Source organism: Amblyraja radiata, chromosome 10, assembly GCF_010909765.2.
Source record: "Amblyraja radiata isolate CabotCenter1 chromosome 10, sAmbRad1.1.pri, whole genome shotgun sequence".
In the NCBI taxonomy this organism is placed as follows: domain Eukaryota; kingdom Metazoa; phylum Chordata; class Chondrichthyes; order Rajiformes; family Rajidae; genus Amblyraja; species Amblyraja radiata.
The window spans coordinates 64,952,823-64,978,450 of NC_045965.1; the positions used below are offsets into that span (position 1 = coordinate 64,952,823).

General features: G+C 50.4%; 1 protein-coding gene across 1 annotated transcript in view; it reads left to right on the plus strand.

The window, feature by feature from the left end:
- Positions 1 to 25,628, plus strand: part of adgrl2 (adhesion G protein-coupled receptor L2) — a 172,680-nt gene that overhangs the window by 144,304 nt on the left and 2,748 nt on the right. The window contains exon 22 of the mRNA XM_033027844.1: positions 10,957 to 11,053. Coding sequence (XP_032883735.1) covers positions 10,957 to 11,053 — 97 coding nt within the window. The remainder of the gene's footprint in view (positions 1 to 10,956; positions 11,054 to 25,628) is intronic.

Consider the following 25,628-nt stretch of genomic DNA (forward strand, 5'->3'; position numbering starts at 1 on the left):
TTAACCCACAGAGCTAAATCTAACTCTCTCTTGAAAACATCCAGTGAATCGGCCTCCACTGCCTTCTGTGGCAGAGAGTTCCACAGATTCACAACTCTCTGGGTGAGAAAAGTTTTTCCTCATCTCCGTCCTAAATGGCCACCCCATTATTATTAAACTGTGTGACCCATGGTTCTGGACTCCCCCAAATATGGGAACCATTTTCCCCTCATCTAACCTGTCCAATCTCTTAAGAATCCAATCCCGTGTTTCTATGAGATCCATGGCCGATCCATCCATTCATACTTTGGCCAACATTTTTTCTCCCTTAACATTTTTCCTGCATCTAGCCTGTCCAATCCGTTCACAATTATGTATTTTTCTATAAGATCCCCACTCATCCTTCTAAATTCCAGTGACTACAAGCCCAGTCGACCCATTCTTTCATCATATGTTCACTCGATTTGTCAGGGTGAGGCCCAGCGCTAATTGGAGGAACAGCACCTCATATTTCACTTGGGCAGCTTACACCCCAGCGGTATGAACATTGACTTCTCTAACTTCAAGTAACCCTTGCTTTCCCTCTCTCTCCATCCCCTCCCTCTTCCCAGTTCTCCCACCAGTCTGACTGTCCTCCTGATTATCTCTTATCTCTGTTTACTTCGTTGTCAACTTCTCCCAGCTGACAATGATCTCTTCTACATTTTCCTCGATCTCATCTCTTTTGATGTCTTGTTTTCACACCTTGCCCTCTCTGTGTTTCACTCTCCCCTGACTCTCAGTCTGAAGAAGGGTCCCGCCCCGAAACGTCACCCATTCCTTCCATCCCTCCCGAGATGTTGCCTGCCCCGCTGAGTTACTCCAGCACTTTGTGTCTCTCTTCGCTGTGAATCAGCGTCTGCAGTTCCTTCCAGGATCTAGCTATAGACACAGATAGATAAGGAGTTGACTGGATGATATCATGTGCTCAAGTCGACAATCGCCCCCGCTTCTGGGTTCCTGGAAACGGAGTGTTTTGTCTTTCATTTCACTGTAGAGATACAGCGTGGAAACAGGCCCTTCGGCCCACCAAGTCCACCTCGACCAGCGCTCCCTGCGTGCTAACACTATCCTACACACACACTGGTGTCAATTTTACATTTACACCAAGCCAATTAACCTACAAACCTGCACGTCTTTGGAGTGTGGGAGGAAACCAAAGATCTCGGAGAAAACCCACGCAGGTCACGGGGAGAGCGTGCAAACTCCGTACAGACAGCGCCCGTAGTCGGGATGGAACCCGGGTCTCTGGCGCTGTGAGGCGGCAACTCTAGCGCTGTGCCACCGTGCAGTATTTCTCGCAGCATCTTGACGTGCTTGCCAGCCTTGGGCATCGGGCTGCATGTTGCAATATGTGAAAGCTGACCGCTTTCTCTAACGAAGCTCGACTCCCACCCCCTCCCGCTAATTCTGTGCCTGGATTGTGTCCTCCCCCATTATCCCAGTGGAAGATGTAACAGTTCTCTATGTAACAGTTTGACCGATGTCTGTGCCGTTCACTCCCCCCCCCCTCACCCCTCCCACCCTAACCCCAGCCCCCTGTTGTGTCTTTTTAGTTCAAAGATTTGGTTTAGAGACACAGGAAACAGAAACAGCGACCCCCGCACGTTAACACGATCCTACACACACCAGGGACAATTTACACTTTTACACCAAGCCAATCAACCTACAAACCTGCGCGTCTTTGGAGTGTGGGAGGAAACCAAAATAGAAATGGTGGCGCAGCGGTAGAGTTGCCACCTCACAGCGCCGGAGACCCGGGTTCGATCCCGACTACAGGCGCTGTCTCTACGGAGTTTGCACGTTCTCCCCGTGACCTGCGCGGGTTTTCTCCGAGATCTTCGTTTTTCTCCCGCACTCCGAAGACGTGCAGGTTTGTAGATTAATTGGCTTGGTGTAAGTGTAAATTGTCCCTAGTGTGTGTAGGATAGTGTTAGTGTGCGGGGTGATCGCTGGTCGGCACGGACTTGGTGGGCCGAAGGGCCTGTTTCCGCGCTGTATCTCTGAAGGGTCAGGTATCATCTCTGGATTCAGTGGTTCGATGGTTTTATTTATTGTCATGTGGACCAGGTACAGGGAAGTTGCAACCATCTCGCACGAGGCTATCCCCGTACATAAGCACAATCACCCCAGCCAGCACAGTCTGCACAGAACAACCTATTAAATCCATAGGTGGCGTTTCATAGGCGAAATTTGGGCCCCAAATCTGAAGACGAATGCGCTGGATCCGGAGAGGGGCCAGAGGAGGTTTACAAGAATGATCCCAGGAATGAGTGGGTTAACCTATGATGAGCGTTTGACGGCACTGGGCCTGTGCTCGCTGGAGTTTAGAAGGTCGAGGGGGGGACCTCATTGAAACTTAACGAATAATGAAAGGCCCGGATAGAGTGGATGTGGAGAGGATGTTTCCACTAGTGGGAGAGTCTGGGACTAGAGGGCTAGGACATAGCCTCAGAATTAAAGGGCACTCTTTTAGAAAGGAGGTGAGGAGGAACTTCTTTAGTCAGAGGGTGGTGAATCTGTGGAACTCATTGCCTCAGGGGGCTGTGGAGGCCAAGTCAGTGGATATGTTTAAGGCAGAGATAGACATATTGTTGATTAGAACGGGTGTCAAGGGTTATGGGGAGAAGGCAGGAAAATGGGATTCGGAGGCAGAGATCAGGCATGACTGAATGGTGAGTAGACACGATGGGCCGAATCGCCTAATTCTACTCCTATAACTTGTGAACCTCCTCGCCACCTCTTGAGGATGAGGCCTCACCATTTCTAGACGGCGTGGGCGCTGATGGTAGGAGCCTGAAGAAGAGTCCCGGGCCCAAATGGTCGCCCGTTCTCCAGAGATGCTGCCCGAACCGCTGAGTTACTCCAGCACTTTTTCCTTTCAGCCCATTCCACGCTTGGATCATTTCGATGATCCAGTACCATACGTCTTTCGAAGCTTCTTCCTAAGATGTGACCCCCAGTTTCTTTAAGATATGCTTTCCAATGGCATAAGGATGTAGGTTTTAGGGCGTAGCTTTTGATCCGTTGTGGTGGGAAGGAACGAGTTGACCAGGGATTTGCGGAGGGAACGGTCTCTGCAGAAAGGGGTGGAGATGGGAAGATGTGGCCAGTGGTGGGATCCCGTTGGAGGTGGCGAAAGTGTCGGAGGATTATATACACCTTCCCACCCAAACCACCCCCTCCCCAGGTACTTTCCCCTGCAACCGCAGGAGATGCAACACCAGTCCCTTTACCTCCCCCCTCGACTCCGTCCAAGGACCCAAACAGTCTTTCCAGGTGAGGCAGAGGTTCACTTACACCTCCTCCAACCTCATCTACTGTATCCGCTGTTCCAGGTGTCAACTTCTCTACATCGGCGAGACCAAGCGCAGGCTCGGCGATCGTTTCACTGAACACCTACGCTCAGTCCGCCTGAACCTACCTGATCTCCCGGTGGCCCAGCACTTCAACTCCCCCTCCCATTCCCAATCTGACCTTTCTGTCCTGGGCCTCCTCCATTGTCAGAGTGAGGCCCAGCGCAAATTGGAGGAACAGCACCTCATATTTCGCTTGGGTAGCTTACACCCCAGCGGTATGAACATTGACTCCTCTAACTTCAGATAGCCCCTTGCTTTCCCCCTCTCTCCATCCCCTCCCCCTTCCCAGTTCTCCCACCGGTCTTACTGTCTCCGACTACATTCTATCCCTGTCCCGCCCCCTCCCCTGACGTCAGTCTGAAGAAGGGACGAGCCGAAACGTCACCCATTCCTTCTCTCCAGAGATGCTGCCTGTCCCGCTGAGTTACTCCAGCACTTTGTGTCTACCTTCGATTTTAACCGGCATCTGAAGTTCTTTGTGATCTCTTGTGACTGCGTGCGAACAACCTTCGTGACACGTTGAATTGTAAATGGAACAAAGGCATTAGAATTGTTGCAACTGTGCATTGTCTTTGCCCTTGGACCAGGTTGAAAGAGATGGCCTCGGCTTTCACATGTGTAAGGTTGACATTCACCTTTGAATTTTAGCAAAGTGCCTCAAAGGATGCGGGTGGCCTTTGAATTACTTTAAGCGAGTATTAGTCGTTGGCGATGTGAGGTTGGCTGGGACAACAAAAACCCTTCTGTAGAAACGAGGAACTGCAGTTAGACACAAAATGCTGCTGTAACTCATCGGGTCAGGCAGCATCTCTGGAGTAAAAAGGCAACAGTTGGCGTTTCAGGTCGAGTCTGAAGAAGGGTCTCGACCCTAAACTTCACCTTTTCCTCTTCTCCAGAGAGGCTGCCTGACCTGCTGAGTTACTCCAGCACTTTGTGTCTATCTTCGGTGTAAACCAGCATGCTGCCTGGCCCGCTGCCTAATGAGCGTGACGGTTTACATATAAAAGATACATTGAGCGTGACGGTTTACATATAAAAGAGACAATGAGCTTGAGCGCCTCATATTCCACTTGGGTAGCTTCCAATCCAACAAAGAACACTCCAATTTCAGGTGACTATCAACCCTTCTCCCCCCCCCCCCCCTCACTTGAGCCCCACTTGACCGAAATCCTTTCCTCTAGCTTCACAATTTAATCCCTTTGTTTCAGACCTCTCTTTTCATCACCGGCCTTTGTTCAACCATCTGCCTGTCAACCCCCCCCCCCCCCCTCTGCTACCCTTGTATCCACCTATCACTCGCTAGGGCTTTGTCCCACCCCCCACTCTCTTTTCCTCCTGACCCCCGATCAGCCTGAAGGATGATCCCGTCCCACATCCATGTTCTCCAGAGACGTTGCCTGACCCGCTCTGTTACTCCGGCACTTTCTGTCTTTTAAAAAAATGATACGGAGAGAGAGAAACTATTGTCCATTTTGGAAAAAGGGCACATGATCTTCTCGGACTTCCACAAACAAAATGGTTTGGTTTCGATCACCGGTGGCGCAGATACGCCTCAGTAAATATATCAAGGAGAAGGCAGGAGAATGGGGTTAGGACGGAGGGGTAGACAATAGACAATAGGTGCAGGAGTAGGCCATTCGGCCCTTCGAGCCAGCACCGCCATCCAATGTGATCATGGCTGATCATCCTCCCCCAATCAGTACCCCGTTCCTCCCCATATCCCCTGACTCCACTATCTTTAAGAGCCCTATCTATCTCTCTCTTGAAAACATCCAGAGAACCGGCCTCCACCGCCCTCTGAGGCAGAGAATTCCACAGACTCACAACTCTCTGGCTGAAAAAGTGTTTCCTCGTCTCCGTTCTAAATGTCTTACTCCTTATTCTTAAACTGTGGCCCCTGGTTCTGGACTCCCCCAACATCGGGAACGTTTCCTGCCTCTAGCGTGCCCAAACCCTTAATAATCTTATATGTTTCAATTAGATTACCCTCTCATCCTTCTAAACTCCAGAATGTACAAGCCCAGCCGCTCCATTCTCTCAGCATATGACAGTCCCGCCATCCCGGGAATTAACCTTGTAAACCTACGCTGCACTCCCTCAATAGCAAGAATGTCCTTCCTCAAATTAGGGGACCAAAACTGCACACAATACTCCAGGTGTGGTCTCATTAGGGCTCTGTACAACTGCAGAAGGACCTCTTTACTCCTATATTCAATTCCTCTTGTTATAAAGGCCAACATGCCATTCGCTTTTTCACTGCCTGCTGTACCTGCATGCTTACTTTCATAGGTACACAAAAATGCTGGAGAAACTCAGCGGGTGCAGCAGCATCTATGGAGCGAAGGAAATAGGTGACGTTTCAGGCCGAAACCCTTCTTCAGACTTACTTTATGTACTTTCATAGACTGATGTACAAGGATCCCCAGATCCCGTTGTACTTCCCCTTTTCCCAACTTGACGCCATTTAGATAGTAATCTGCCTTCCTGTTTTTGCTACCAAAGTGGATAACCCCACATTTATCCACATTAAACTGCATCTGCCATGCATCTGCCCACTCCCCCAACCTGTCCAAGTCACCCTGCATTCTCATAGCATCCTCCTCACAGTTCACACAGCCACCCAGCTTTGTGTCATCTGCAAATTTGCTAATGTTACTTTGAATCCCTTCATCCAAGCCTGATGGCTATTGGGACGAAGCTCTTCTTGAAGCTAGGGGTCACGGTTTGTCAGGCTGCCGTACCTTCTTCCCGATGGCAGGGGTGAAACGAGAGCGTGGCCAGGGTGGTGTGGGTCTCTGATGATGTTGATGGTCCCTTTCGAGGCAGCGCCTCCTGTAGACCCCTTCGATTGGGGGGAGGTTGGTACCCCTGATGGACTGGGCATTGGTCACCACTTCTTGCAGTCTCCTCCACTCCTGGACGTCCGAGTTGCCGAACCAGGCCGTGATGCAACCGGTCCAATATGCTCTCTACCAGTCGACATAAAGCCCCTGTCCCACTTAGGAGACCCAAACAGCAACCTCTGGTGACCTTGCCCGCCACCCAAGGTTTCCATGAGGTCACCGGAGGTTTCGGTCACTCTCCCTAATGGTCGAGAGTGGCTTCCACGTGGTCGAGGCTTCATCTAGGTTGCTGCTATTTTTTCATCATGATTAAAACCGGCCTCGACTAAAAATAGGTTGCCGTTTTAAAAATAAGTAATTCTTTAGTCGCAGGTCTAGTCGAAGCCGGATTTCTTTATAGTCGAGTAAGGTTTTCAACATATGCGTAGGAGGTGGTAGGAGGTTGCAGGTCACCTCGATCTTGATTCTTTTTTTTTTGGGTGGTGGGCAAGGTCACCAGAGGTTGCCGTTTGGGTCTCCTAAGTGGGACAGGGATCTCTGCGGTTTGGTGCAAGGTGCTGATGCTGGTTTAAACCGAAAAAGCTGGAGTAACTCAGCGGGACAGGCAGCATCTCTGGAGAGAAGGAACGGGTGACGTTTCGCGTCGAGGCCCTTCTTCAGACTGAACTTCCCTCTGCGGCTCAGTGTCGGATCTCGTTGGATAATCTCGCTGTGAAGTAATGCCCCCTGTCCCACTTAGGAAACCTGAACGGAAACCTCTGGAGACTTTGCGCCCCACCCAAGGTTTCCGTGCGGTTCCCGGAGGTTTTTGTCAGTCTCCCTGCCTGCTTCCACTACCTGCAACCTCCGGCAACCACCTGCAACCTCCGGCAACCGCACGGAAACCTTGGGCGGGGCGCAAAGTCTCCAGAGGTTTCCGTTCAGGTTTCCTAAGTGGGACAGGGGCATAACTTCGGAGTTTGTTAAACAGTAACGTTGCATCTAGTGTTAGTCCCAAAAATAATCCCAGCGAATATTGCATGTTTTTCTGCTCTGCGCCCCAGTCTCCAATGAAATGAACAAACCGATTCATTTTTACTAATACTTTAAGTGAAGTCGACTCGGATTAAAGTCGGTACATTAGTTGATTGTATCCCATGATCCTGCATTATCCGTTTATCCCTGATTAACTACACACAGAGCTTTTTTCAATTCACAGCTCTAGCCTGTCATCGTGAGGAGAGAGAGGACCATGCATAATCTTTTCATCTCCACTGTCCTTGAGCTAGTTTTTGGAACACTGAAAGTTTAACAGTTCAGTTTATTGTCACGTGTACCGAGGTTCAGTGAAAAGCCTTTTGTTGCGCGCTAACCAGTCAGCGGAAAGACAATGCATGATTACAATCGAGCCGTCCACAGTGTACAGATACACGATAAGGGAATAACGTTTAGTGCAAGGTAAAATCCGATCAAAGATAGTACGAGTGTCTAAGAAAGAACTGCTGATGCTGGAAAAATCGAAGGTAGACAAAAATGCCGGAGAAATTCAACGGGTGAGGCAGCGTCTATGGAGCGAAGGAATAGGTGATGTTTTGGGTCTTGATCCGAAACGTCGCCAATTTCTTGCTTATCAGGGAGGGAGGGAGAGAGGGGGAGAGAGAAGGAGAGAGAGGGAGAGAGAGAGAGAGGGAGCAATCTCAATAGTAGTTCAGGACTGCTCGCTGGTTGTGGTAGGATGGTTCAGTTGCCTGATAACAGCTGGGAAGAAACTGTCCCTGAATCTGGAGGTGTGCGTTTTCACACTTAATAATAATAATAATACATTTTATTTATGGGCGCCTTTCAAGAGTCTCAAGGACACCTTACAAAAATTGAGCATGTAGAGGAAAAACATGTAAGGGGAATGAAATAAATAGTAGAGACATGACTAGTACACAAAGTAAAGACAGAATTCAATTCAAAACACAATATGAGGCAATTAATGCACAGATGAAAAGGGAGGGGGACGTGGGGCTAAGGATAGGCAGAGGTGAAGAGATGGGTCTTGAGGCGGGACTGGAAGATGGTGAGGGACACGGAATTGCGGATCACTTCTGTACCTTTTGCCCGATGGGAGAGGGGAGAAGAGGCAGCGTGAGGTGTAGATGGAGTCAATGGAAGGGAGGTGGGTCTGTGTGATGGTCTGGGCTGCATCCACTCGAGACTTGGAAACATTTTAGCGATAGTCTATTTGTTTTCACATATAGACCAATCATAAACTGAACAAGCCAAGTTAGAATAAATCTTGGAATGATCATTGCCCCTGTAGCTATTAAATAATATACATACATTGCCTGGGATAATCTGTACAACCGTTCCGTTTTGGAAGATGCAGAATGATTTCAGTGGATGGGGCAAATGTGCTTTAAGTCTCTCAAGCCCCAATGCCTTGGTTCAGTTTAGTTTATTGTCACGTGTACAGTGAAAAGCTTTTAATGCTCGCTAACCAGTCAGCGGAAAGACAATACATGATTACAATCGAGCCGTCCACAGTGTACAGACACATGATAAAGTGAATGACATTTAGTGCAAGGTAAAGCCAGCAAAGTTCGATCAAGGATAGTCCGAGGGTCACCAGTGAGGGAGATAGTAGTTCAGGGCTGCTCTCTGGTTGTGGTAGGATGGTTCAGTTGCCTGATAACAGCTGGGAAGAAACTGCCCCTGACTCTGGAGGTGTGCGTTTACACACTTCTGTACCTCTTGCCCGATGGGTGAGGGGAGAAGAGCGATTTTAAAGGCAAGGGTTTGAATGTGTCTAGAAACTGAGACCTGTCTGCACCAGGTAACAATAAAAAAGGAAAAAAGAGCATAGTCCCATGGAATATCGTGCAAGTGTCGCCAGGCAGCGGGAGCTGAGTTAACGATGGACAAACCGTTAAATTCAGTCTCTAGTCAAGTCCAAGTCTAAGGCGTTCAAGTGGCTTATCTTCAACCTTTAAGAAACATTTAGACAGGTACATGGATAGGTCAGGTTTGGAGGGATATGGACCAAATGCAGGCAGGTGAGACTCGTGTGGATGGGACATGTTGGCCGGTGTGGGCAAGTTGGGCTGAAGGGCCTGTTTCTTTGCTGTAAGACTCTATGACGCTAAAGGCAAGAAGGATTTTAGCACAGAATCGCACGTAAGTCTCGCTGGCCCTTGGCCCGTGGTCCAAGAAGGTGGCCTCCAGCGGAGATTGGTCTCTCTTCAGGGTCAAGGCTTAGTATAGTCTAAGAGAAGACAGACACAGAGTGCTGGAGTAACTCAACGGGTCAGGCAGCATCTCTGGAGAAGATAGACACAGAGTGCTGGAGTAACTCAACGGGTCAGGCAGCATCTCTGGAGAAGATAGACACAGAGTGCTGGAGTAACTCAACGGGTCAGGCAGCATCTCTGGAGAAGACAGACACAGAGTGCTAGAGTAACTCAACAGGTCAGGCAGCATCTCTGGAGAAGATAGACACAAAGTGCTGGAGTAACTCAATGTTGAAGAAGGAACTGCAGATGCTGGAAAATCGAAGGTAGACAAAAATGCTGGAGAAACTCAGCGGGTGAGGCAGCATCTATGGAGCGAAGGAAATAGGCGACGTTTCGGGTCGAGACCCTCCTTCAGACCTTTCTTCAGTCTGAAGACGGGTAACTCAACGGGTCAGGCAGCATCTCTGGGGAAGATAGACACAAAGTGCTGGGGTAACTCAACGGGTCAGGCAGCGTCTCTGGAGAAAAAGGAATAGGCGACGTTACGGGTCGAGACCCTTCTTGACCAGACTGTGCGAAACTCCCGCCGGAGAGAGGGAGGGAAGTTCGTCAAAGTGGGCAGACCTGGAGGAGATTTCGCAGTGGAGCAGAGCAAAATGCTGGAACTGCGGCTGCTTAACGCCCCAGATACACACAACGTGCTGGAGTAACTCAGTGGGTCAGGCTGCGTAGTTCAGTTTAGTCTATTAATATCGTGTGAACCCCCCAAGGTCAGTTTATTATCCTCATGTCTAACTCGAGGTACAGTGAAAAGCTTCTTGTTGCGTGCGATCCAGTCAGCGGAAAGACTATACATGATTACAATCGAGCCGTCCACAGTGTACAGACACATGATAAAGGGAACACCGTTCAGAGCAAGATAAAGTACGTCCAGCAAAGTACGTTTAAAGGTCCACAGATCTGAGAGGAGATTCAGAAGAGCATAATTAAGACTAAGATATGATGCTGTAGGAGTCGAGGTTCATAAGAGTGGAGCGATTGGAATGTGTAGGAAGGAACTGTGCATTGCCGGTTTACACCGAAGACAGACACAAAACGCTGGAGTGACTCAGCGGGACGGGAGGCGTCTCTGGAGAGCAGGGATGGGCGACGTTTCGGGTCGAGACCCTTCTTCAGACTCGGGGGAGAGAGAAACGAGAGGAATGGAAGGGTGAGGGGTGAAAACGAGAGGTCGAGGGGGAAGATGGTCAAGGAAGATGCAGCGTAGATGGGAAGGTGACCATCAGGCGATGGTTGTGAGTGCCGGCAGATCAGAGTCGCCATTGAGCGCCGACATCCCCTTCAAGCGCGCTAGCGTGCGGGGGGGAGCGAGACCGAGGCCGACGTGAGGTCAGCAGCCGTGCCAGAGCTCGGTGGTCCCGACCCGGCAGGCTTCAACGTACAGCAGCGGCCTATATATATTTTTTCTCTCTCTCTCTCTCTCTCTCAGAGTTTTTTGTTTTTTTTTGTTCTCACCTCACCTATCTGACCTGTTTGCAGAGTCGGATCAGAAGGATGTGGAATGACACAGTGAGAAAGCAATCAGAATCTTCCTTTATCTCAGGTGAAATCAACAGCACCTCGACACTAAACCAAGGTCAGTTCCTGGTAGTAAGAAAACGAATTTTCACAAACACTCATGTCTCTCCGAATGTCATTTTGTTGCGTGTCCTGACGTCCCCCGCAGAAATCTGTCGAAACAAAAAACTTTGCTGGCCCACAACGCCCTTGACATCTCTGTCCCTCCGTGTCAGAAGATGGCAGCAACTTCTTAAATTAAATACTAAGGGAAGAGAAGACCTTTTCTTTTCCTTATTTTCATATCCAACCTGTTCTGCGTGGGATGCAACGAGCTGCCAGTGGAGGTAGTTGTGGCAGGGACTGATAATCGCAACGTTGAAGAAACAGTTAGACAGGTTTGGAGGGATATGGGCCAAACAAGTCCAGGTGTTTAGGGCCTGCACGGTGGGGCAGCGGGTAGAGTCGCTGCCTCACAGCGCCAGGGATCCGGGTTCGATCCTGACTACGGGTGCTGTCTGTACGGAGTTTGTACGTTCTCCCCGTGACCTGCGTGGGTTTTCTCCGGGTGCTCCGGTTTCCTCCCACACTACAAACAGGTACAGGTTTGGACTGTAGGTTAATTGGCTTGGTGTAAATGTAAAAAAATTGTCCCTTGTGTGTGTGTGTGTGTGTGTGCAGGATAGCGTAGGCGTGCGGGGATCGCTGGTCGGCACGGACTCGGTGGGCCGAAGGGCCTGCTTCCACGCTGTATCTCTAAACTAAACGGAGGTGGGACGAGTGTAGATGGAGCATGTTGGCCAGTATGGGCAAGTTGGGCCAAAGGGCACTGAAAGAACATTTTGGGGGGCTTTCTGTTGATCCCGTGAGTTTATCCGGGGGGGGGGGGGTCCCTATCAGCTCGGGAAAATCCCAGGCTCCAGTTCTGGCCTGTCGCGAGATGAGGGGACAGGGGTAAGGGAGGCAAGGGAGGTTCTGAGGGAGACGTGGTGGTGTGGCCGTGATTGAACATGGAGTCTAGACAATAGACAATAGACAATAGGTGCAGGAGTAGGTCATTCAGCCCTTCGAGCCTTTCAATGTGATCATGGCTGATCATCCCCAATCAGTACCCCGTTCCTGCCTTCTCCCCATATCCCCTGACTCTGCTATTTTTAAGAGCTCTATCTAGCTCTCTCTTGAAAGCATCCAGAGAACCTGCCTCCACCGCCCCCTGAGGCAGAGAATTCCACAGACTCACAACTCTCTGTGTGAAATAGTGTTTCCTCATCTCCGTTCTAAATGGCTTACCCCTTATTCTTAAACTGTGGCCACTGGTTCTGGACTCCCCCAACATCGGGAACATGTTTCCTGCCTCTCGCGTGTCCAAGCCCTTAACAATCTTATATGTTTCAATGCGATCCCTTCTCATCCTTCTAAACTCCAGAGTGTACAAGCCCAGCTGCTCCATTCTCTCAGCATATGACAGTCCCGCCATCCCGGGAATTAACCTTGTAAAGACTTGTAAAGAGTCTAAGTTCCCAACTACGCACGTGCAGGCAGATGCCAGAACTAACCATGGTTGTGAGTTGCAGCACCTCTAATAGTAGTCGTATGGTTTGCACAGTGAATTTTGGCCCAAGACCTGTACTCCCATGAATACAAGGCCTGGATAGAGTGGATGTGGAGAGGATTTCCACTAGTCAAGAGTCAAAGTGTTTTATTGTCATTAGTCCCAGATTGAACAATGAAATTCTTGCTTGCTGCAGCACAACAGAATATGTGAACATAGACCACTAGTGGGAGAGTCTAGGACCAGAGGCCACAGCCTCAGAATTAAAGGATGTTCCTCTTGGAAGGAGATGAGGAGAAATTTCCTTTAGCCAGAGGGTGGTGAATCTGTGGAAATCCTTGCCACAGAAGGCTGTGGAGGCCAAGTCAATGGATATTTTTAAGGTGGAGATTGACAGGTTGTAGATTAGTACGGGTGTCAGGGGTTATGGGGAGAAGGCAGGAGAATGGGCTTCAGAGGGGAGAGATAGATCGGCCATGATTGAATGGCGGTGGACTTGATGGGCCGAATGGCCTAAATCTGCTCCAAGAACTTGTGAACTTAGTAAATGAAGCCGCAGGAATAAGCAAGTGCGATGTTGGACATTGAAGCCTGTTGGATGGAGGGATTATAACGAGCCTTCACAAAGGATTTAACCTTAGAGGAGGGAGAAATATCCGAAGAAATGGAGGAAAGGATTGGGACTAAATAGGTTGCTGTTCAGTACAGGCATGTGTGAGCGAGTGGAGTGAGTCCCTCGCTGCTGAACTATTCCATTCCCTGCCTAGTTTTAGTGTTTAGAGGGACAGCAGGGAAACAGGCCCTTCAGCCCTACGAGCCCATGCCGACCATTGATTACCCATTCACACTAGTACTGTTATTCCACTTTGTCATCCGCTCCCTACACAATTTACAGAGGGGCCAATTTATAAGTTTATTATAATGTTTATGTGATGGGAGCAGAATTAGGCCATTCGACCCATCAAGTCTACTCCTCCATTCAATCATGGCTGATCTATCTCTCCCTCCTAACCCCATTCTCCTGCCTTCTCCCCGTAACCCCTGACACCCGTACTAATCAAGAATCTATCTGCCTGCCTTTAAAATGAAAAAAAAACCTGTATGTCTTAGAGTTCTTCTTGCGTGTGGCATGCACAGCCTAAAGTTGTAGGACAACTTGTGCTATTTGATCTTCCGTTTTTGCGCGTCGAGTTGATTGCATTAGTCGAAACAGGGCGGACCACGTGAAGGTTGCAACCTTCCACACCCGTCACAGAATGAAACAGCATGGAAACAGGCCCTTCGGCCCAACTTGCCCACACCGGCCAGCAATGTCTCAGCTACACTAGTCGAACTTGCCCGCGCGCGCTTGGTCCACATCCCTCCAAACCTGCCCTATTCATGTTTCCTCCCACACGTGTTTGGAGTGTGGGAGGAAACCGGAGCTCCCGGGGGATGCCCACGCAGGGTCACGGGGAGGGCGAACAAATCCCAGGCACGGACAGCAGCCGAGGTACAGGGTCAAAGCCGCGCTGTGCCTCCCTGCCGCCCGGTTATTGAGAGAGAGGTCTACACGCTGTGGTGGTCCTTGGCTATGGCATCACCACAGCCCCTACCAACAGTAGACCCTTCTCCCCCATCACACTTCCCACAGCACTGAAGATCATAAGGTCATAAGGAATAGGAGCAGAATTAGGCCATCAAGTCTACTCCGCCATTCAATCATGGCTGATCAACTGTCCCTCCAAACCCCATTCTCCTGCCTTCTACCCGTAACCCCTGACACCCGCACTAACCACGAATCTACCGATCTCGGCCTTAAATATATCCACTCACCTGGTCTCTACAGCCTTCTGTGGCAAATTCCTCCTCACCTCCTTTCTAAAAGTGCGTCCTTTTATTCTAAGGCTGTGCCCTCTGTTCCGAGACTCAACCACTGCAAATGGATGCAGAATTGAGGTTACTATAAGTCCAGATGGGATCTTATTTAGCGGCAGGGAATGGCAGTATCGTGCAACGACTTTGAGGGTTCATATTAAAGCAGTTATGCACGCATGACTTGAGCCATATGTGAGGTAGGCACAAAGTGCTGGAGTGACTCAGCGGGTCAGGCAGCATCTGATTAGTAAAGGTGTTAGGGTGTGTGTGGGGAGAAGGCAGGAGAATGGGGTTTGGAGATCGAGAGACATAGATCAGCCATGACTTGATGGGCCGAATGGACTCATTCTGCTCCCAGAAGTTATGAACGTCTCTGGAGATAAAGGAAGGGTGACGTTTCGGGCCAAGACCGTTCTTCAGGGGGGGGGGGGGGGGGGGGGGGAGAACTGTAGGTGAGAAAAGATCAGGATGTTGACCTTGGGCAGGGAGGTTCGTTGTTGGCTCGAGAAGGTGTAATCACAAGAGGGATATGTTGTAGTGAACTGTGGAACTGGGGGGGGGGGGAGGGGTGAAGAGGGAAAGAGGTGGGGGGGGGGGGGGTTAGTTGAAGTTACACCAAGTTAGATAATTGAATGTTCACGCAAAGCTACCCAATCATACCCTGTTCTGTTTTGGTGTTGGCAATAGACAACAGGTGCAGGAGTAGGCCATTCGGCCCTTCGAGCCAGCACCGCCATTCAATGTGATCATGGCTGATCATCCCCAATCAGTACCCCGTTCCTGCCTTCTCCCCGTATCCCCTGACTCCACTATCTTTAAGAGCCCTATCTAGCTCTCTCTTGAAAGTATCCAGAGAACCGGCCTCCACCGCCCTCTGACGCAGAGAATTCCACAGACTCACCACTCTCTGCGAGAAAATATGTTTCCTCGTCTCCGTTCTAAATGGCTTACCTCTTATTCTTAAACTGTGGCCCCTAGTTCTGGACTCCCCCAACATCGGGAACATGTTTCCTGCCTCTAGCGTGTCCAAACCCTTAATAATCTTATATGTTTCAATAAGAAATCCTCTCATCCTTGAGGGTCTATTAGAATAGGCACAAAGTCCTTGAGGGTCTATTAGAATAGGCACAAAGATACCCATCGGTGGACACCAAAGACATCCCTTCTACCCTTAGATGGACACAAAATGCTGGAGTAACTCAGCGGGACAGGCAGCATCTCTGGAGAGAAGGGTTGGGCGACGTTTCAGGCCGAGACTACTTCTTCAGACCCGAAACGTCACCCATTCCTTCTCTCCAGAGATGCTACCTGTCCCCGCTGTGTTACTCCAGTATTTTGGGTCCTATCTGCAATTCCTTCCTACACAATGGAATGGGTGGGAGGTTGATTGTGTGGGAAGGAACTGCAGATGCTGGTTTACACCGAAGATAGACACAAAACGCTTGAGTAACTCAGCTGCGACTGGCAGCATCTCTGGAGAGGAGGAATGAGCGACGTTTCTGGTCGAGATGTTTCAGTCTGAAGAAGGGCCTACAAGCCGAAACGCCAACCATTCCTTCTCTCCAGAGACGCTGCCTGTCCCCCCTGAGATATTCCAGCATTTAGTGTCTGTCTTCAGCTGGATGTTGATAACAGGTACAGAATATCAAAGCAGTTTGTTTGCTGAGCTATTAGTGAGAACAAAAGGCATTGTTGGCAAGCTCGAAGTGAAATAATTATCAGGTGATAAGTTATCTCGGGCCTAAATATAAATGTGATGTTTAGTTACCTTACTTCAGTTGGTTAAAAATAAGGAAAATAGTTGTTAAACACAGTTTGAGGTTGGTTAGTCAAAGTCAGAAATAGAGTGTCAGAATTAAAGGACGTACCTTTAGGAAGGAAAACACCGAAACATCGAAAATAGACAATAGACAATAGGTGCAGGAGTAGTGCAGCCATCGAGCCAGCACCGCCATTCAATGTGATCATGGCTGATCATCCCCAATCAGTACCCCGTTCCTGCCTTCTCCCCGTATCCCCTGACTCCGCTATTTTTAAGAGCCCTATCTAGCTCTCGCTTGAAAGCATCCAGAGAACCGGCCTCCACCGCCCTCTGAGGCAGATAATTCCACAGACTCACCACTCTCTGTGAGAGGGGTGCAGGAGTAGGCCATTCTGCCCTTCGAGCCAGCACCGCCATTCAATATGATCACGGCTGATCATCCAAAATACCCTGTTCCTGCTTTTTCCCATTATCCCATGATTCCGTTAGCCCAAAGAGCTGTATCTGATTCTCTCTTGAAAACATCCAGTGAATCGGCCTCCACTGCCCTCTGTGGCAGAGAATTCCACAGATTCACAACTCTCTGGGTGAAAAAGTTTTTCCTCATCTCAGTCCTAAATGGCCGACCCCTTATTCTTAAACTGTGTGACCCCTGGTTCTGGACACCCCCCCCCCCCCCCCCCTCCCCCCAAAAAAAACATCGGGAACATTTTTCCTGCAAGGAGATGAGGAGGAATTTCATTAGTCAGAGTGGTGAATCTGTGGAATTCACTGCCACAGAGGCTGTGGAGGCCAGGTCAGTGGATATTATTAAGGCAGAGATGGATAAATCCTTGATTAGTATGGGTGACTGTCCAAATCCTCATTCCTATCCAGCTGGCTTTCTTGACCTCTGATCCCTGACCCTTTCTTGACCTCTGATCCCTGACCCTTTCTTGACCCCTGATCCCTGACCCTTTCGTGACCTCTGCTCCCTGACCCTTGGGCCACTTGTTGGCCAAGTGCTGGAGGAACTCAGCGGGTCAGGCAGCATCCGTGGAGGGGTAGACGGGCAGCGTTTCGGGTGGGGGCCCTTCTTCACAGGGTTACAGGCCCCGAAACATCGTCTGCCCGTTCCATCCACAGAAGCTGACTGAACGGATGAGTTACTCCAGCGCTCTCTTGTCCTGCCCAGAGTCGGTGAATCGAGGACCAGGTTCAAGGCGAGAGGGGAAAGATTTAATAGGAACCTAAGGGGTGACTTTTTCACACAATGGGTTTGGGGGTGCACGGAACGAGCTGCCGGAGGAGGTTGGGCAGTTACATAGTTAGGACAGGTTTAGAGGGATATGGGCCAAACGCGGGGCAGGTGGGACTAGCATAGATGGGAGGCAAGTTGGGCCGAAGGGCCTATTTCGACACTGTGTGACTATATCACTCCCCGACTCTAAATGTGGGCAGGTGGGACTAGTGTAGATAGGACATTCTGGTCGGCATGGGCAAGTTGGGCCGAATGGCCTATTTCCTTACTATATGGCCCTGTGACATCATGTCTATTTTTAATATGAGACTTTCCTTTGTATGGGAGGAGATTCTGTTTAAATTCATGTCCCTGTCAGCTGAATTTTAAGCATCAGTACAGATACATGATAAATGAATAACATTTAATGCAAGGTAAAGCCAGCAAAGTCTGATCAACTATCCAGATAGGGTCACCAATGAGGTAGATAGTAGTTCAGGACTGCTCTCTGGTTGTGGTAGGATGGTTCAGTTGCCTGATAACAGCTGGGAAGAAACTGTCCCTGAATCTGGAGGTGTGCGTTTGTTTTCACACTTCTCTACCTCTTGCCCGATGGGAGAGGGGAGAAGAGGGAGTGGCCGGGGTGAGACTGGCCCTTGATTGTGCTGCTGGCCTTGCCGAGGCAGCGTGAGGTGTAGATGGAGTCAATGGAGGGGAGGTTGGTTTGTGCGATGGTCCACAATTCCTCTCTGTAATTCCTCGCAGACTCGGATGGAGCTGTTTCCCAAACCGTGCCGTCACGCACCCCCTATAACATGCGTTCTAGATTTTACGATCACGGCCTCATGTTTACTGAGAGAGTCACGGACAGACAGGGCGCACCTTCACTAACTCGTGTTTGAAAGATTTGGAAAAAGATTAACAAGAGAACGACCAAGACTGACACCTCTTTTTCTGTCTTGTTACTTTAGGAATGACAAGCAATTATCTACTCACAAACCCTCTTCTCCGGCCACATGGTACTAACAACCCTTATAACTCCCTGCTTGCTGAAACTATTGTCTTTAATGCCCCGTCAGCTGATGTGTTTAACTCTCCAGGTGTGCCTGCTTTCACTTTTGTACCAACACTGTTAACATATCATTTCCGGGGCGTGTGTGACTGGGCAGGGTGTCAGGAAGGGAAGTTCGGAGAAGGATTTGTGGTCGGAGTTACACCAGGGATAGGGGAAACGTTGCTTCAGGGGGATCGGCTCAAGGGATCGCTTGTAGGTGAAGGGGAACAGATTTAATAGGATCTGAGGGTAACCTTTTTCACACAGGAGGGTGGTGGGTGTATGGAACGGCTGCCAGAGGAGGTAGTTGAGGCTGGGACTATCCCAACGTTTAAGAAAGGCAGTTAGACGGATAGGACGGGTTTGGAGGATACGGGCCAATCGCGGGGCAGGTGGGACTAGTGTAGCTGGGACATGTTGGCCGGTGTGGGCGAGATGGGCCGAAGGGCCTGTTTCCACGCTGTGTCACCTCATGACGGTGGCTCTATGACTAAAGAGATTTGTAGTTGTAGGCAGACCCCCCTAACAATCACTTCCTCGTCCCCTCATCTCCTTCACCCCCCCCCCCCCCCCCCCCCACACACACACACAATCCCAATCTTCTCCTTTCCCTTTCCCCTTCACACTTCTCCTTGGTCCTCCACACCTCCTGCCCCAAACACACAACAGACCACTTCCATGTTCCCCACCCCACCCATCACACGCACTTCACCATCAACCCCCATTCCGCCCCCCACCCATCTCCCGCACGCACCCCCTCATCACCCCTACCTATCCCATCCCCTGAAGCTTGGTAGGTTACATCTGCTGGGAAGCTACCACAATGCACTACCTCCATCCTCTCGAGCTTGGGGTGAAGGGTCAGGATCTCCCGCTCCTGGTAACCAGGGGCAACCTCCATTTCCCCCCCCCCCCACCCCCTCCCCTCCAAAACTCTTATGGTGGAACTTGGACCAAGGGGAGCATAAAAACATAGAAAATAGTTGCAGGAGTAGGCCATTCGGCCCTTCGAGCCAGCACCGCCATTCAATGTGATCATGGCTGATCATCCCCAATCAGTACCCCGTTCCAGCTTTCTCCCCACATCCCTTGATTCCGTTAGCCCTAAGACCAAAATCTAACTCTCTCTTGAAAACGTCCAGTGAATTGGCCTCCACTGCCCTCTGTGGCAGAGAATTCCACAGATTCACAACTCTCTGGGTGAAAAGGTTTTCCCTCATCTCAGTCCTAAAATGGCCGACCCCTTATTCTTAAAGTGTGTGACCCCTGGTTCTGGACTCCCCCAACATCGGGAACATTTTTCCTGTATCTAGCCTGTCCAATTCCTTAAGAATTTTATATGTTTCTATAAGATCCCCTCTCTCATCCTTTGAAAATTGCAGTGAATATAAGTCCAGTCGACCCATTCTTTCATCATCTGGCACTTCATCACGACCATAGGAGACCTCTCACAACCATGCAGGCCGTATTGTTGTGAGAGGTCTCCCATGGTCATGAGTGGTCTCCAAAGAGTCGTAGCGTCTTTCTGGTCGCCGCTGAATTTTCAACATGTTGAAAATTTCGGCGACCTGTCACGGTTGCCAGCAGTCATCTGTAAAGGTTGTGTAAGTGGGACAGGCCCTAAGTCTCCCTCTCACCATCTCACACTACCTCACACTACCTCTCACCACCTCTCACCACCTCTCACCACCTCTCACCACCTCTCACCACCTCACACCACCTCTCACCACCTCCCACCACCTCCCTCTCACAGCAGTAGGCCCCTACGGACCTCCAAAGATCATCTCTGGGCCCGGCCTCCACATCTTTTGATTCCAAAGCGTAATTTCCAAAGCCAGAGAGAGAGGGAGAGAGAGGGAGGGAAGGAGGGGGAGAGAGAGAGAAGGGGGCGGAGTGATAGAGAGGGAGAGAGAGGGAGAAGGGGGAGAGGGAGATGGAGATAGGGGGAGAGGGAGAGGGGTAGAGAGGGAAAGAGAGGGAAAGAGAGGGAGAGGGGGAGAGGGAGATGGAGATAGAGGGAGAGGGGTAGAGAGGGGTAGAGAGGGAAAGAGAGGGAGAGGGAAAGAGGGGGAGGGGGGGAGAGGGAAATAAAGCATGCGTTTTACAAATTGTGTGTTGATTCTAACCCAAGCTTGCTTCTATTTTCACTGCTTATCTATTATTCTCTCCTTATGCTTCCCTCTAGTGACCTACAGAGAGACAAGTATGGGAGTCAAACTTAACTTTGCCTATCAAATGTAAAAAAAAATTCTGGCATGCTTGTTTCCTTTTAATTTCTTTTTCTTTAATTATCATTTTTGAAACGAGGCATTTGGTGAAGCATTACTTGCAGGTCATGGATGAGATGCAGGGGCTAAGGGGGCTGTTTGCGGAATTGGATGGTTGGGGATGAGCCTCCAATGTACGTAGGCCTCAGGCAGCAACTACAAGGTCATAACTGTGATAGGAGCAGAATTAGACCATTCGGCCCATCGAGTCTACTCCGCCATTCAATCGATGGCTGACCTATCTCTCCCTCCTAACCCCATTCTCCTGCCTTCTCCCCATAACCCCTGATGCCCATACTAAATTATGAATCCAATCTAAGACAGCCAAGCATTCTTCTCATCTTGTGTCTATTCAACGGCTGTTTCCTTCCGTAAGGTTATGGGAGGAGGGGGGAGCCTCATTGAAACGTACGGAATAGTGAAAGGCCCGGATAGAGTGGATGTGGAGAGGATGCTTCCACTAGTGGGAGAGTCTAGGACCAGAGGCCACAGCCTCAGAATTAAAGGACGTTCCTTCAGGAAGGAGATGAGGAGGAATTTCTTTAGTCAGAGGGTGGTGAATCAGTGGAATTCATTCCCACAGACGGCTGTGGAGGCCAAGTCAGTGGATATTTTTAAGGTGGAGGTAGATAGATTCTTGATTAGTGCGGGTGTCAGGGGTTATGGGGAGAAGGCAGGAGAATGGGGTTATGAGGGAGAGATAGATCAGCCGTGATTGAATGGGGGAGTAGTCTTGATGGGCCGAATGGCCTAATTCTGCTCCCATCACCATGGTTTGTTGTCCCAACCTAGGTGACTGGGAACAGGGCTAGATCCGGCAATGGCCCGATACTGTTCAGGGTTAGGATTAAGGGTTATATGGCGTCTGAAGAAGGGTCTCGACCCGAAACGTCACCTATTCCTTCGCTCCATAGATGCTGCCTGACCCGCTGAGTTCCTCCAGCATTTTTATCTACCTAGGGCTAGGATTAAGTTTGGGTTCAGGTTTATTCCCATCGCGTCTTCCGAGGCACATTGGAAAGCACGTCACCCAAATAGATCAGGCAATGCGAAGGTAGACGCAAAAATGCTGGAGTAACTCAGCGGGACAGGCAGCATCGCTGGAGAGAAGGACTGGGTGACGTTTCGGGTCGAGACCCTTCTTCAGATCCTCTTGGTCTGAGCCAGAAACGTCACCCGTTCCTTTTCGCCAGAGATGCTGCCTGTCCCGCTGAGTTACTCCAGCTTTTTTGTGTCTACCTTCGGTTCAAACCGGCATCTGCAGTTCCATCCGACACGGATCAGATAATACTATGCATAGTATTGACTGTCAAACTCGAGTGCCATAGGTAGAGCATTGGGGAAGATACAGAGTGCAGAATATAGTTCTCAGCATTGTAGCGCATCAGTTCCAGAGACAAATGAAAAGAAACATAGACAATAGGTGCAGGAGTAGGCCATTCGGCCCTTCTAGCCAGCACCGCCATTCAATGTGATCATGGCTGATCATCCCCAATCAGTGCCCCGTTCCTGCCTTCTCCCCATATCCCCTGACTCCGCTATCTTTAAGAGCCCTATCTAGCTCTCTCTTGAAAGTATCCAGAGAACCGGCCTCCACCGCCCTTGATTCAACTAGCCCCAAGAGCTCTATCGAACTCTCTTTTAAATTCATCCAGTCAATTGGCCTCTGAGGCAGAGAATTCCACAGACTCACCACTCTCTGTGTGAAAAAGTGTTTCCTCGTCTCCGTTCTAAATGGCTTACCCCTTATTCTTAAACTGCGGCCCCTGGTTCTGGACTCCCCCAACATCGGGACCATGTTTCCTGCCTCTAGCGTGTCCAAACACAAAGGGTTTTGGCCCGAAACGTCACCTATTTATTTCGCTCCATAGATGCTGCTGCACCCGCTGAGTTTCTCCAGCATTTTTGTGTACCTTCGAACTTCCAGCATCTGCAGTTCCTTCTTGAACACTTAATAATCTTATATGTTTCAATAAGATACCCTCTCATCCTTCTAAACTCCAGAGTGTACAAGCCCAGCCGCTCCATTCTCTCAGCATATGACAGTCCCGCCATCCCGGGAATTAACCTTGTAAACCTACGCTGCACTCCCTCAATAGCAAGAATGTCCTTCCTCAAATTAGGGGACCAAAACTGCACACAGTACTTTTGTTTAGTTAAGAGATTAGGCACGGAAACAGGCCCTTCGGCCCATCGACCAGCGGTCCCCGCACACTAAAACTATCCGACACACACTAGGGACTACCCGCAAACCTGCACGTGTGGTAGGAAACCGGAGGTCCCGGAGAAAACCCACGCTGGTCATGGGCGTGGGGGGACGGGACCTGCAAACTCCGCACAGACAGCGCCCGTAGTCAGGATGGAACCTTGCAGCTGAGTTCTCATCATCGAACACCACTGGTGGTCTGCTTGGCCAGGACCAATGTTCCTGTCCCACTGGAGACGGACTTCCCTTCCCCGCAGAGACCATCAGACCACAACCTGTTCTCAGGCAACCTTACCCTACCCCGCCCGCCCGCCCAAACTCTGACCCCGAGAGGCTCTCCTCTCATCTCTCATCCCCTTACTCTCCTGCCCCTCTCCGGACTAAATGGCGGGTGGGGTGTCAGACACCAGGGTCTGCAGATATACACAAAACGCTAGAGTAACTCAGCGGGCCAGGCACGCTGTCTGAAGACGGGGTCTCGACCCGAACGTCACCTATTCCTTTGCTCCAGAGATGTTGCTGACCCGCTGAGTTACTCCAGCACGTGTGAGTCTTTTTTAATGAACCAACGTCTGCAGTTCCTGTTTGTGGAAGGAACTGCAGATGCTGGTTTAAGCCGCAGATTTAGATTACTCCGACTGAGTCACTCCAGCATTTTATATCAATCTTCGGTTTCAGCTGGTGTAACTCAGCGGGTCAGGCAGCCTCTGTGTAGAACATGGATAGGTGACGTTTCGGTTTGGGACCCTTCTTCAGACTGACTATGGTGGGGGGGGGGGACACGCTAGAGGCAGGAAACATGTTCCCGATGTTGGGGGAGTCCAGAACCAGGGACCACAGTTTAAGAATAAGGGGTAAGCCATTTAGAACGGAGACGAGGAAACAATTTTTCACACAGAGAGTGGTGAGTCTGTGGAATTCTCTGCCTCAGAGGGCGGTGGAGGCAGGTTCTCTGGATGCTTTCAAGAGAGAGCTAGATAGGGCTCTTGAAGATAGCGGAGTCAGGGGATATGGGGAGAAGGCAGGAACGGGGTACTGATTGGGGACGATCAGCCATGATCACATTGAATGGCGGTGCTGGCTCGAAGGGCCGAATGGCCTACTCCTGCACCTATTGTCTTTTGTCTAATGTCGATTGGCTGTTGAGTCATGGTCAGGCAACGTTTGACCTTCCTGAGGGAGAGTGGCAGTGATTGGGGGGGGGGAGGGGGGGGGACATGTTTTCTCCCTGATAGCTCCCCAAAGTTATGGTGAGAAGAAGGAACGGATAGAGTGGATGTGGAGAGGATGTTTCCACTAGAGAGAGAGTCCAGGACAAGAGGCCACAGCCTCAGAATTAAAGGACGTTCCTTTAGGAAGGAGATGAGGAGACATTTCTTTAGTCAGAGGGTGGTGAATCCTGTGGAAGGCCGTGGAGTCCAATGGATATTTTTAAGGCAGAGATTGACAGATTCTTGATTAGTGCGGGTGTCAGGGGTTACGGGGAGAAGGCAGGAGAATGGGGTTAGGAGGGAGAGATTGATCAGCCATGATTTAATGGCGAAGTGGACTTGATGGGCCGAAAGGCCTAATTCTGCTCCTATCACCTCTGAACGCCCCAGTTACCTTGCCATCTCACATGCCGCACCCCGCCTTTGACCACACCCAAAGCACAATGCCAGAACTCAGAAATAAAAGCAGATGGAGCAGGAAACGTCTGATTCGGGCCAACGGGGGAAGGGGGGGGGGGGGGGGGGTTGGCATTGAGGACCACCAGGATTGGCCCACCAAGGTCTCGCCAGCCCCCTACCCAATCCCTGACCCCGCCCAAGGCAACCGCAGTGCGTCTCCTAGCTTCCCTCGGCTTTCTGTCTGTCTCTCTCTCATCCTCCACCCCTCTCTTCCGTCCCTCTCTCTCTCCCTCGCTCTCCATGCCCTCTCTTTCCTCCTCTGTCTGTCCCTCCCTCCCTCTCTCTCTCCCCCCCCCGTTCCCCTACCCTTCTCCAGTCCCTCGCCCTCTCTCTAACTCTCTCTCTCTCTCCCTCCCTCTCTGGCCTCTCCTCGAGTCTCTCTCTCTGCTCTCCCCCTCTCCCTCCCTCTCTCCGGTCTCTCTCTCCTCTTTCCCTTCTTCTCTTGCCCTTCTCTCTCTCTCTCTCTACTCTCACTCCCTCTCTCTCAGCGCGTCTCTCTCCTCTCTCTCTCTCTCTCTCTCTCTCTCTCTTCCCCTCTTCCCCTTCTCTCCCTTTCTCTCTACCTCTTTCTCTCCCCCTCTCTCTCTCGGCTTAGCTGTGATCTTCACCTGGCCCTTCCTCATGCCGCAGTGATCATTTTGCTTTCTTTTGTGTATCAGCTACACTTGCAACCGCTAGCCTGAACAGAGAGACTTGATGTGAATTTGCTTATGTGAGTCAACCCAGTGGCTGTCTGTCTGTGACACTGGTAGTGCTAACATCTCCCCCTCCCTCCCTCCCTCCCTCCCCCTAGCTCAATGAGGTGCCCCACCTGTGTGTGCCATGCTCACTGTTTGTGTGTGTGTGTGTCCTGCACACCCCACCCCAACCCTCCCTATCCCACCCTAACCAACCCCTCCCCACCCCAACCCCACCCAACCCTTCATCGGATGTTCCACGCGGCAATGTCTTGTTGCATCAAGACTGTCCGTTTGTGTTTGTGGCCTTGCTGGTTTTTAATTTGCTCCACAATCTGCACCTGTTCAGTGCTGCTTCTGCATATTATCCGTCCCCCCCACCCCCTCACT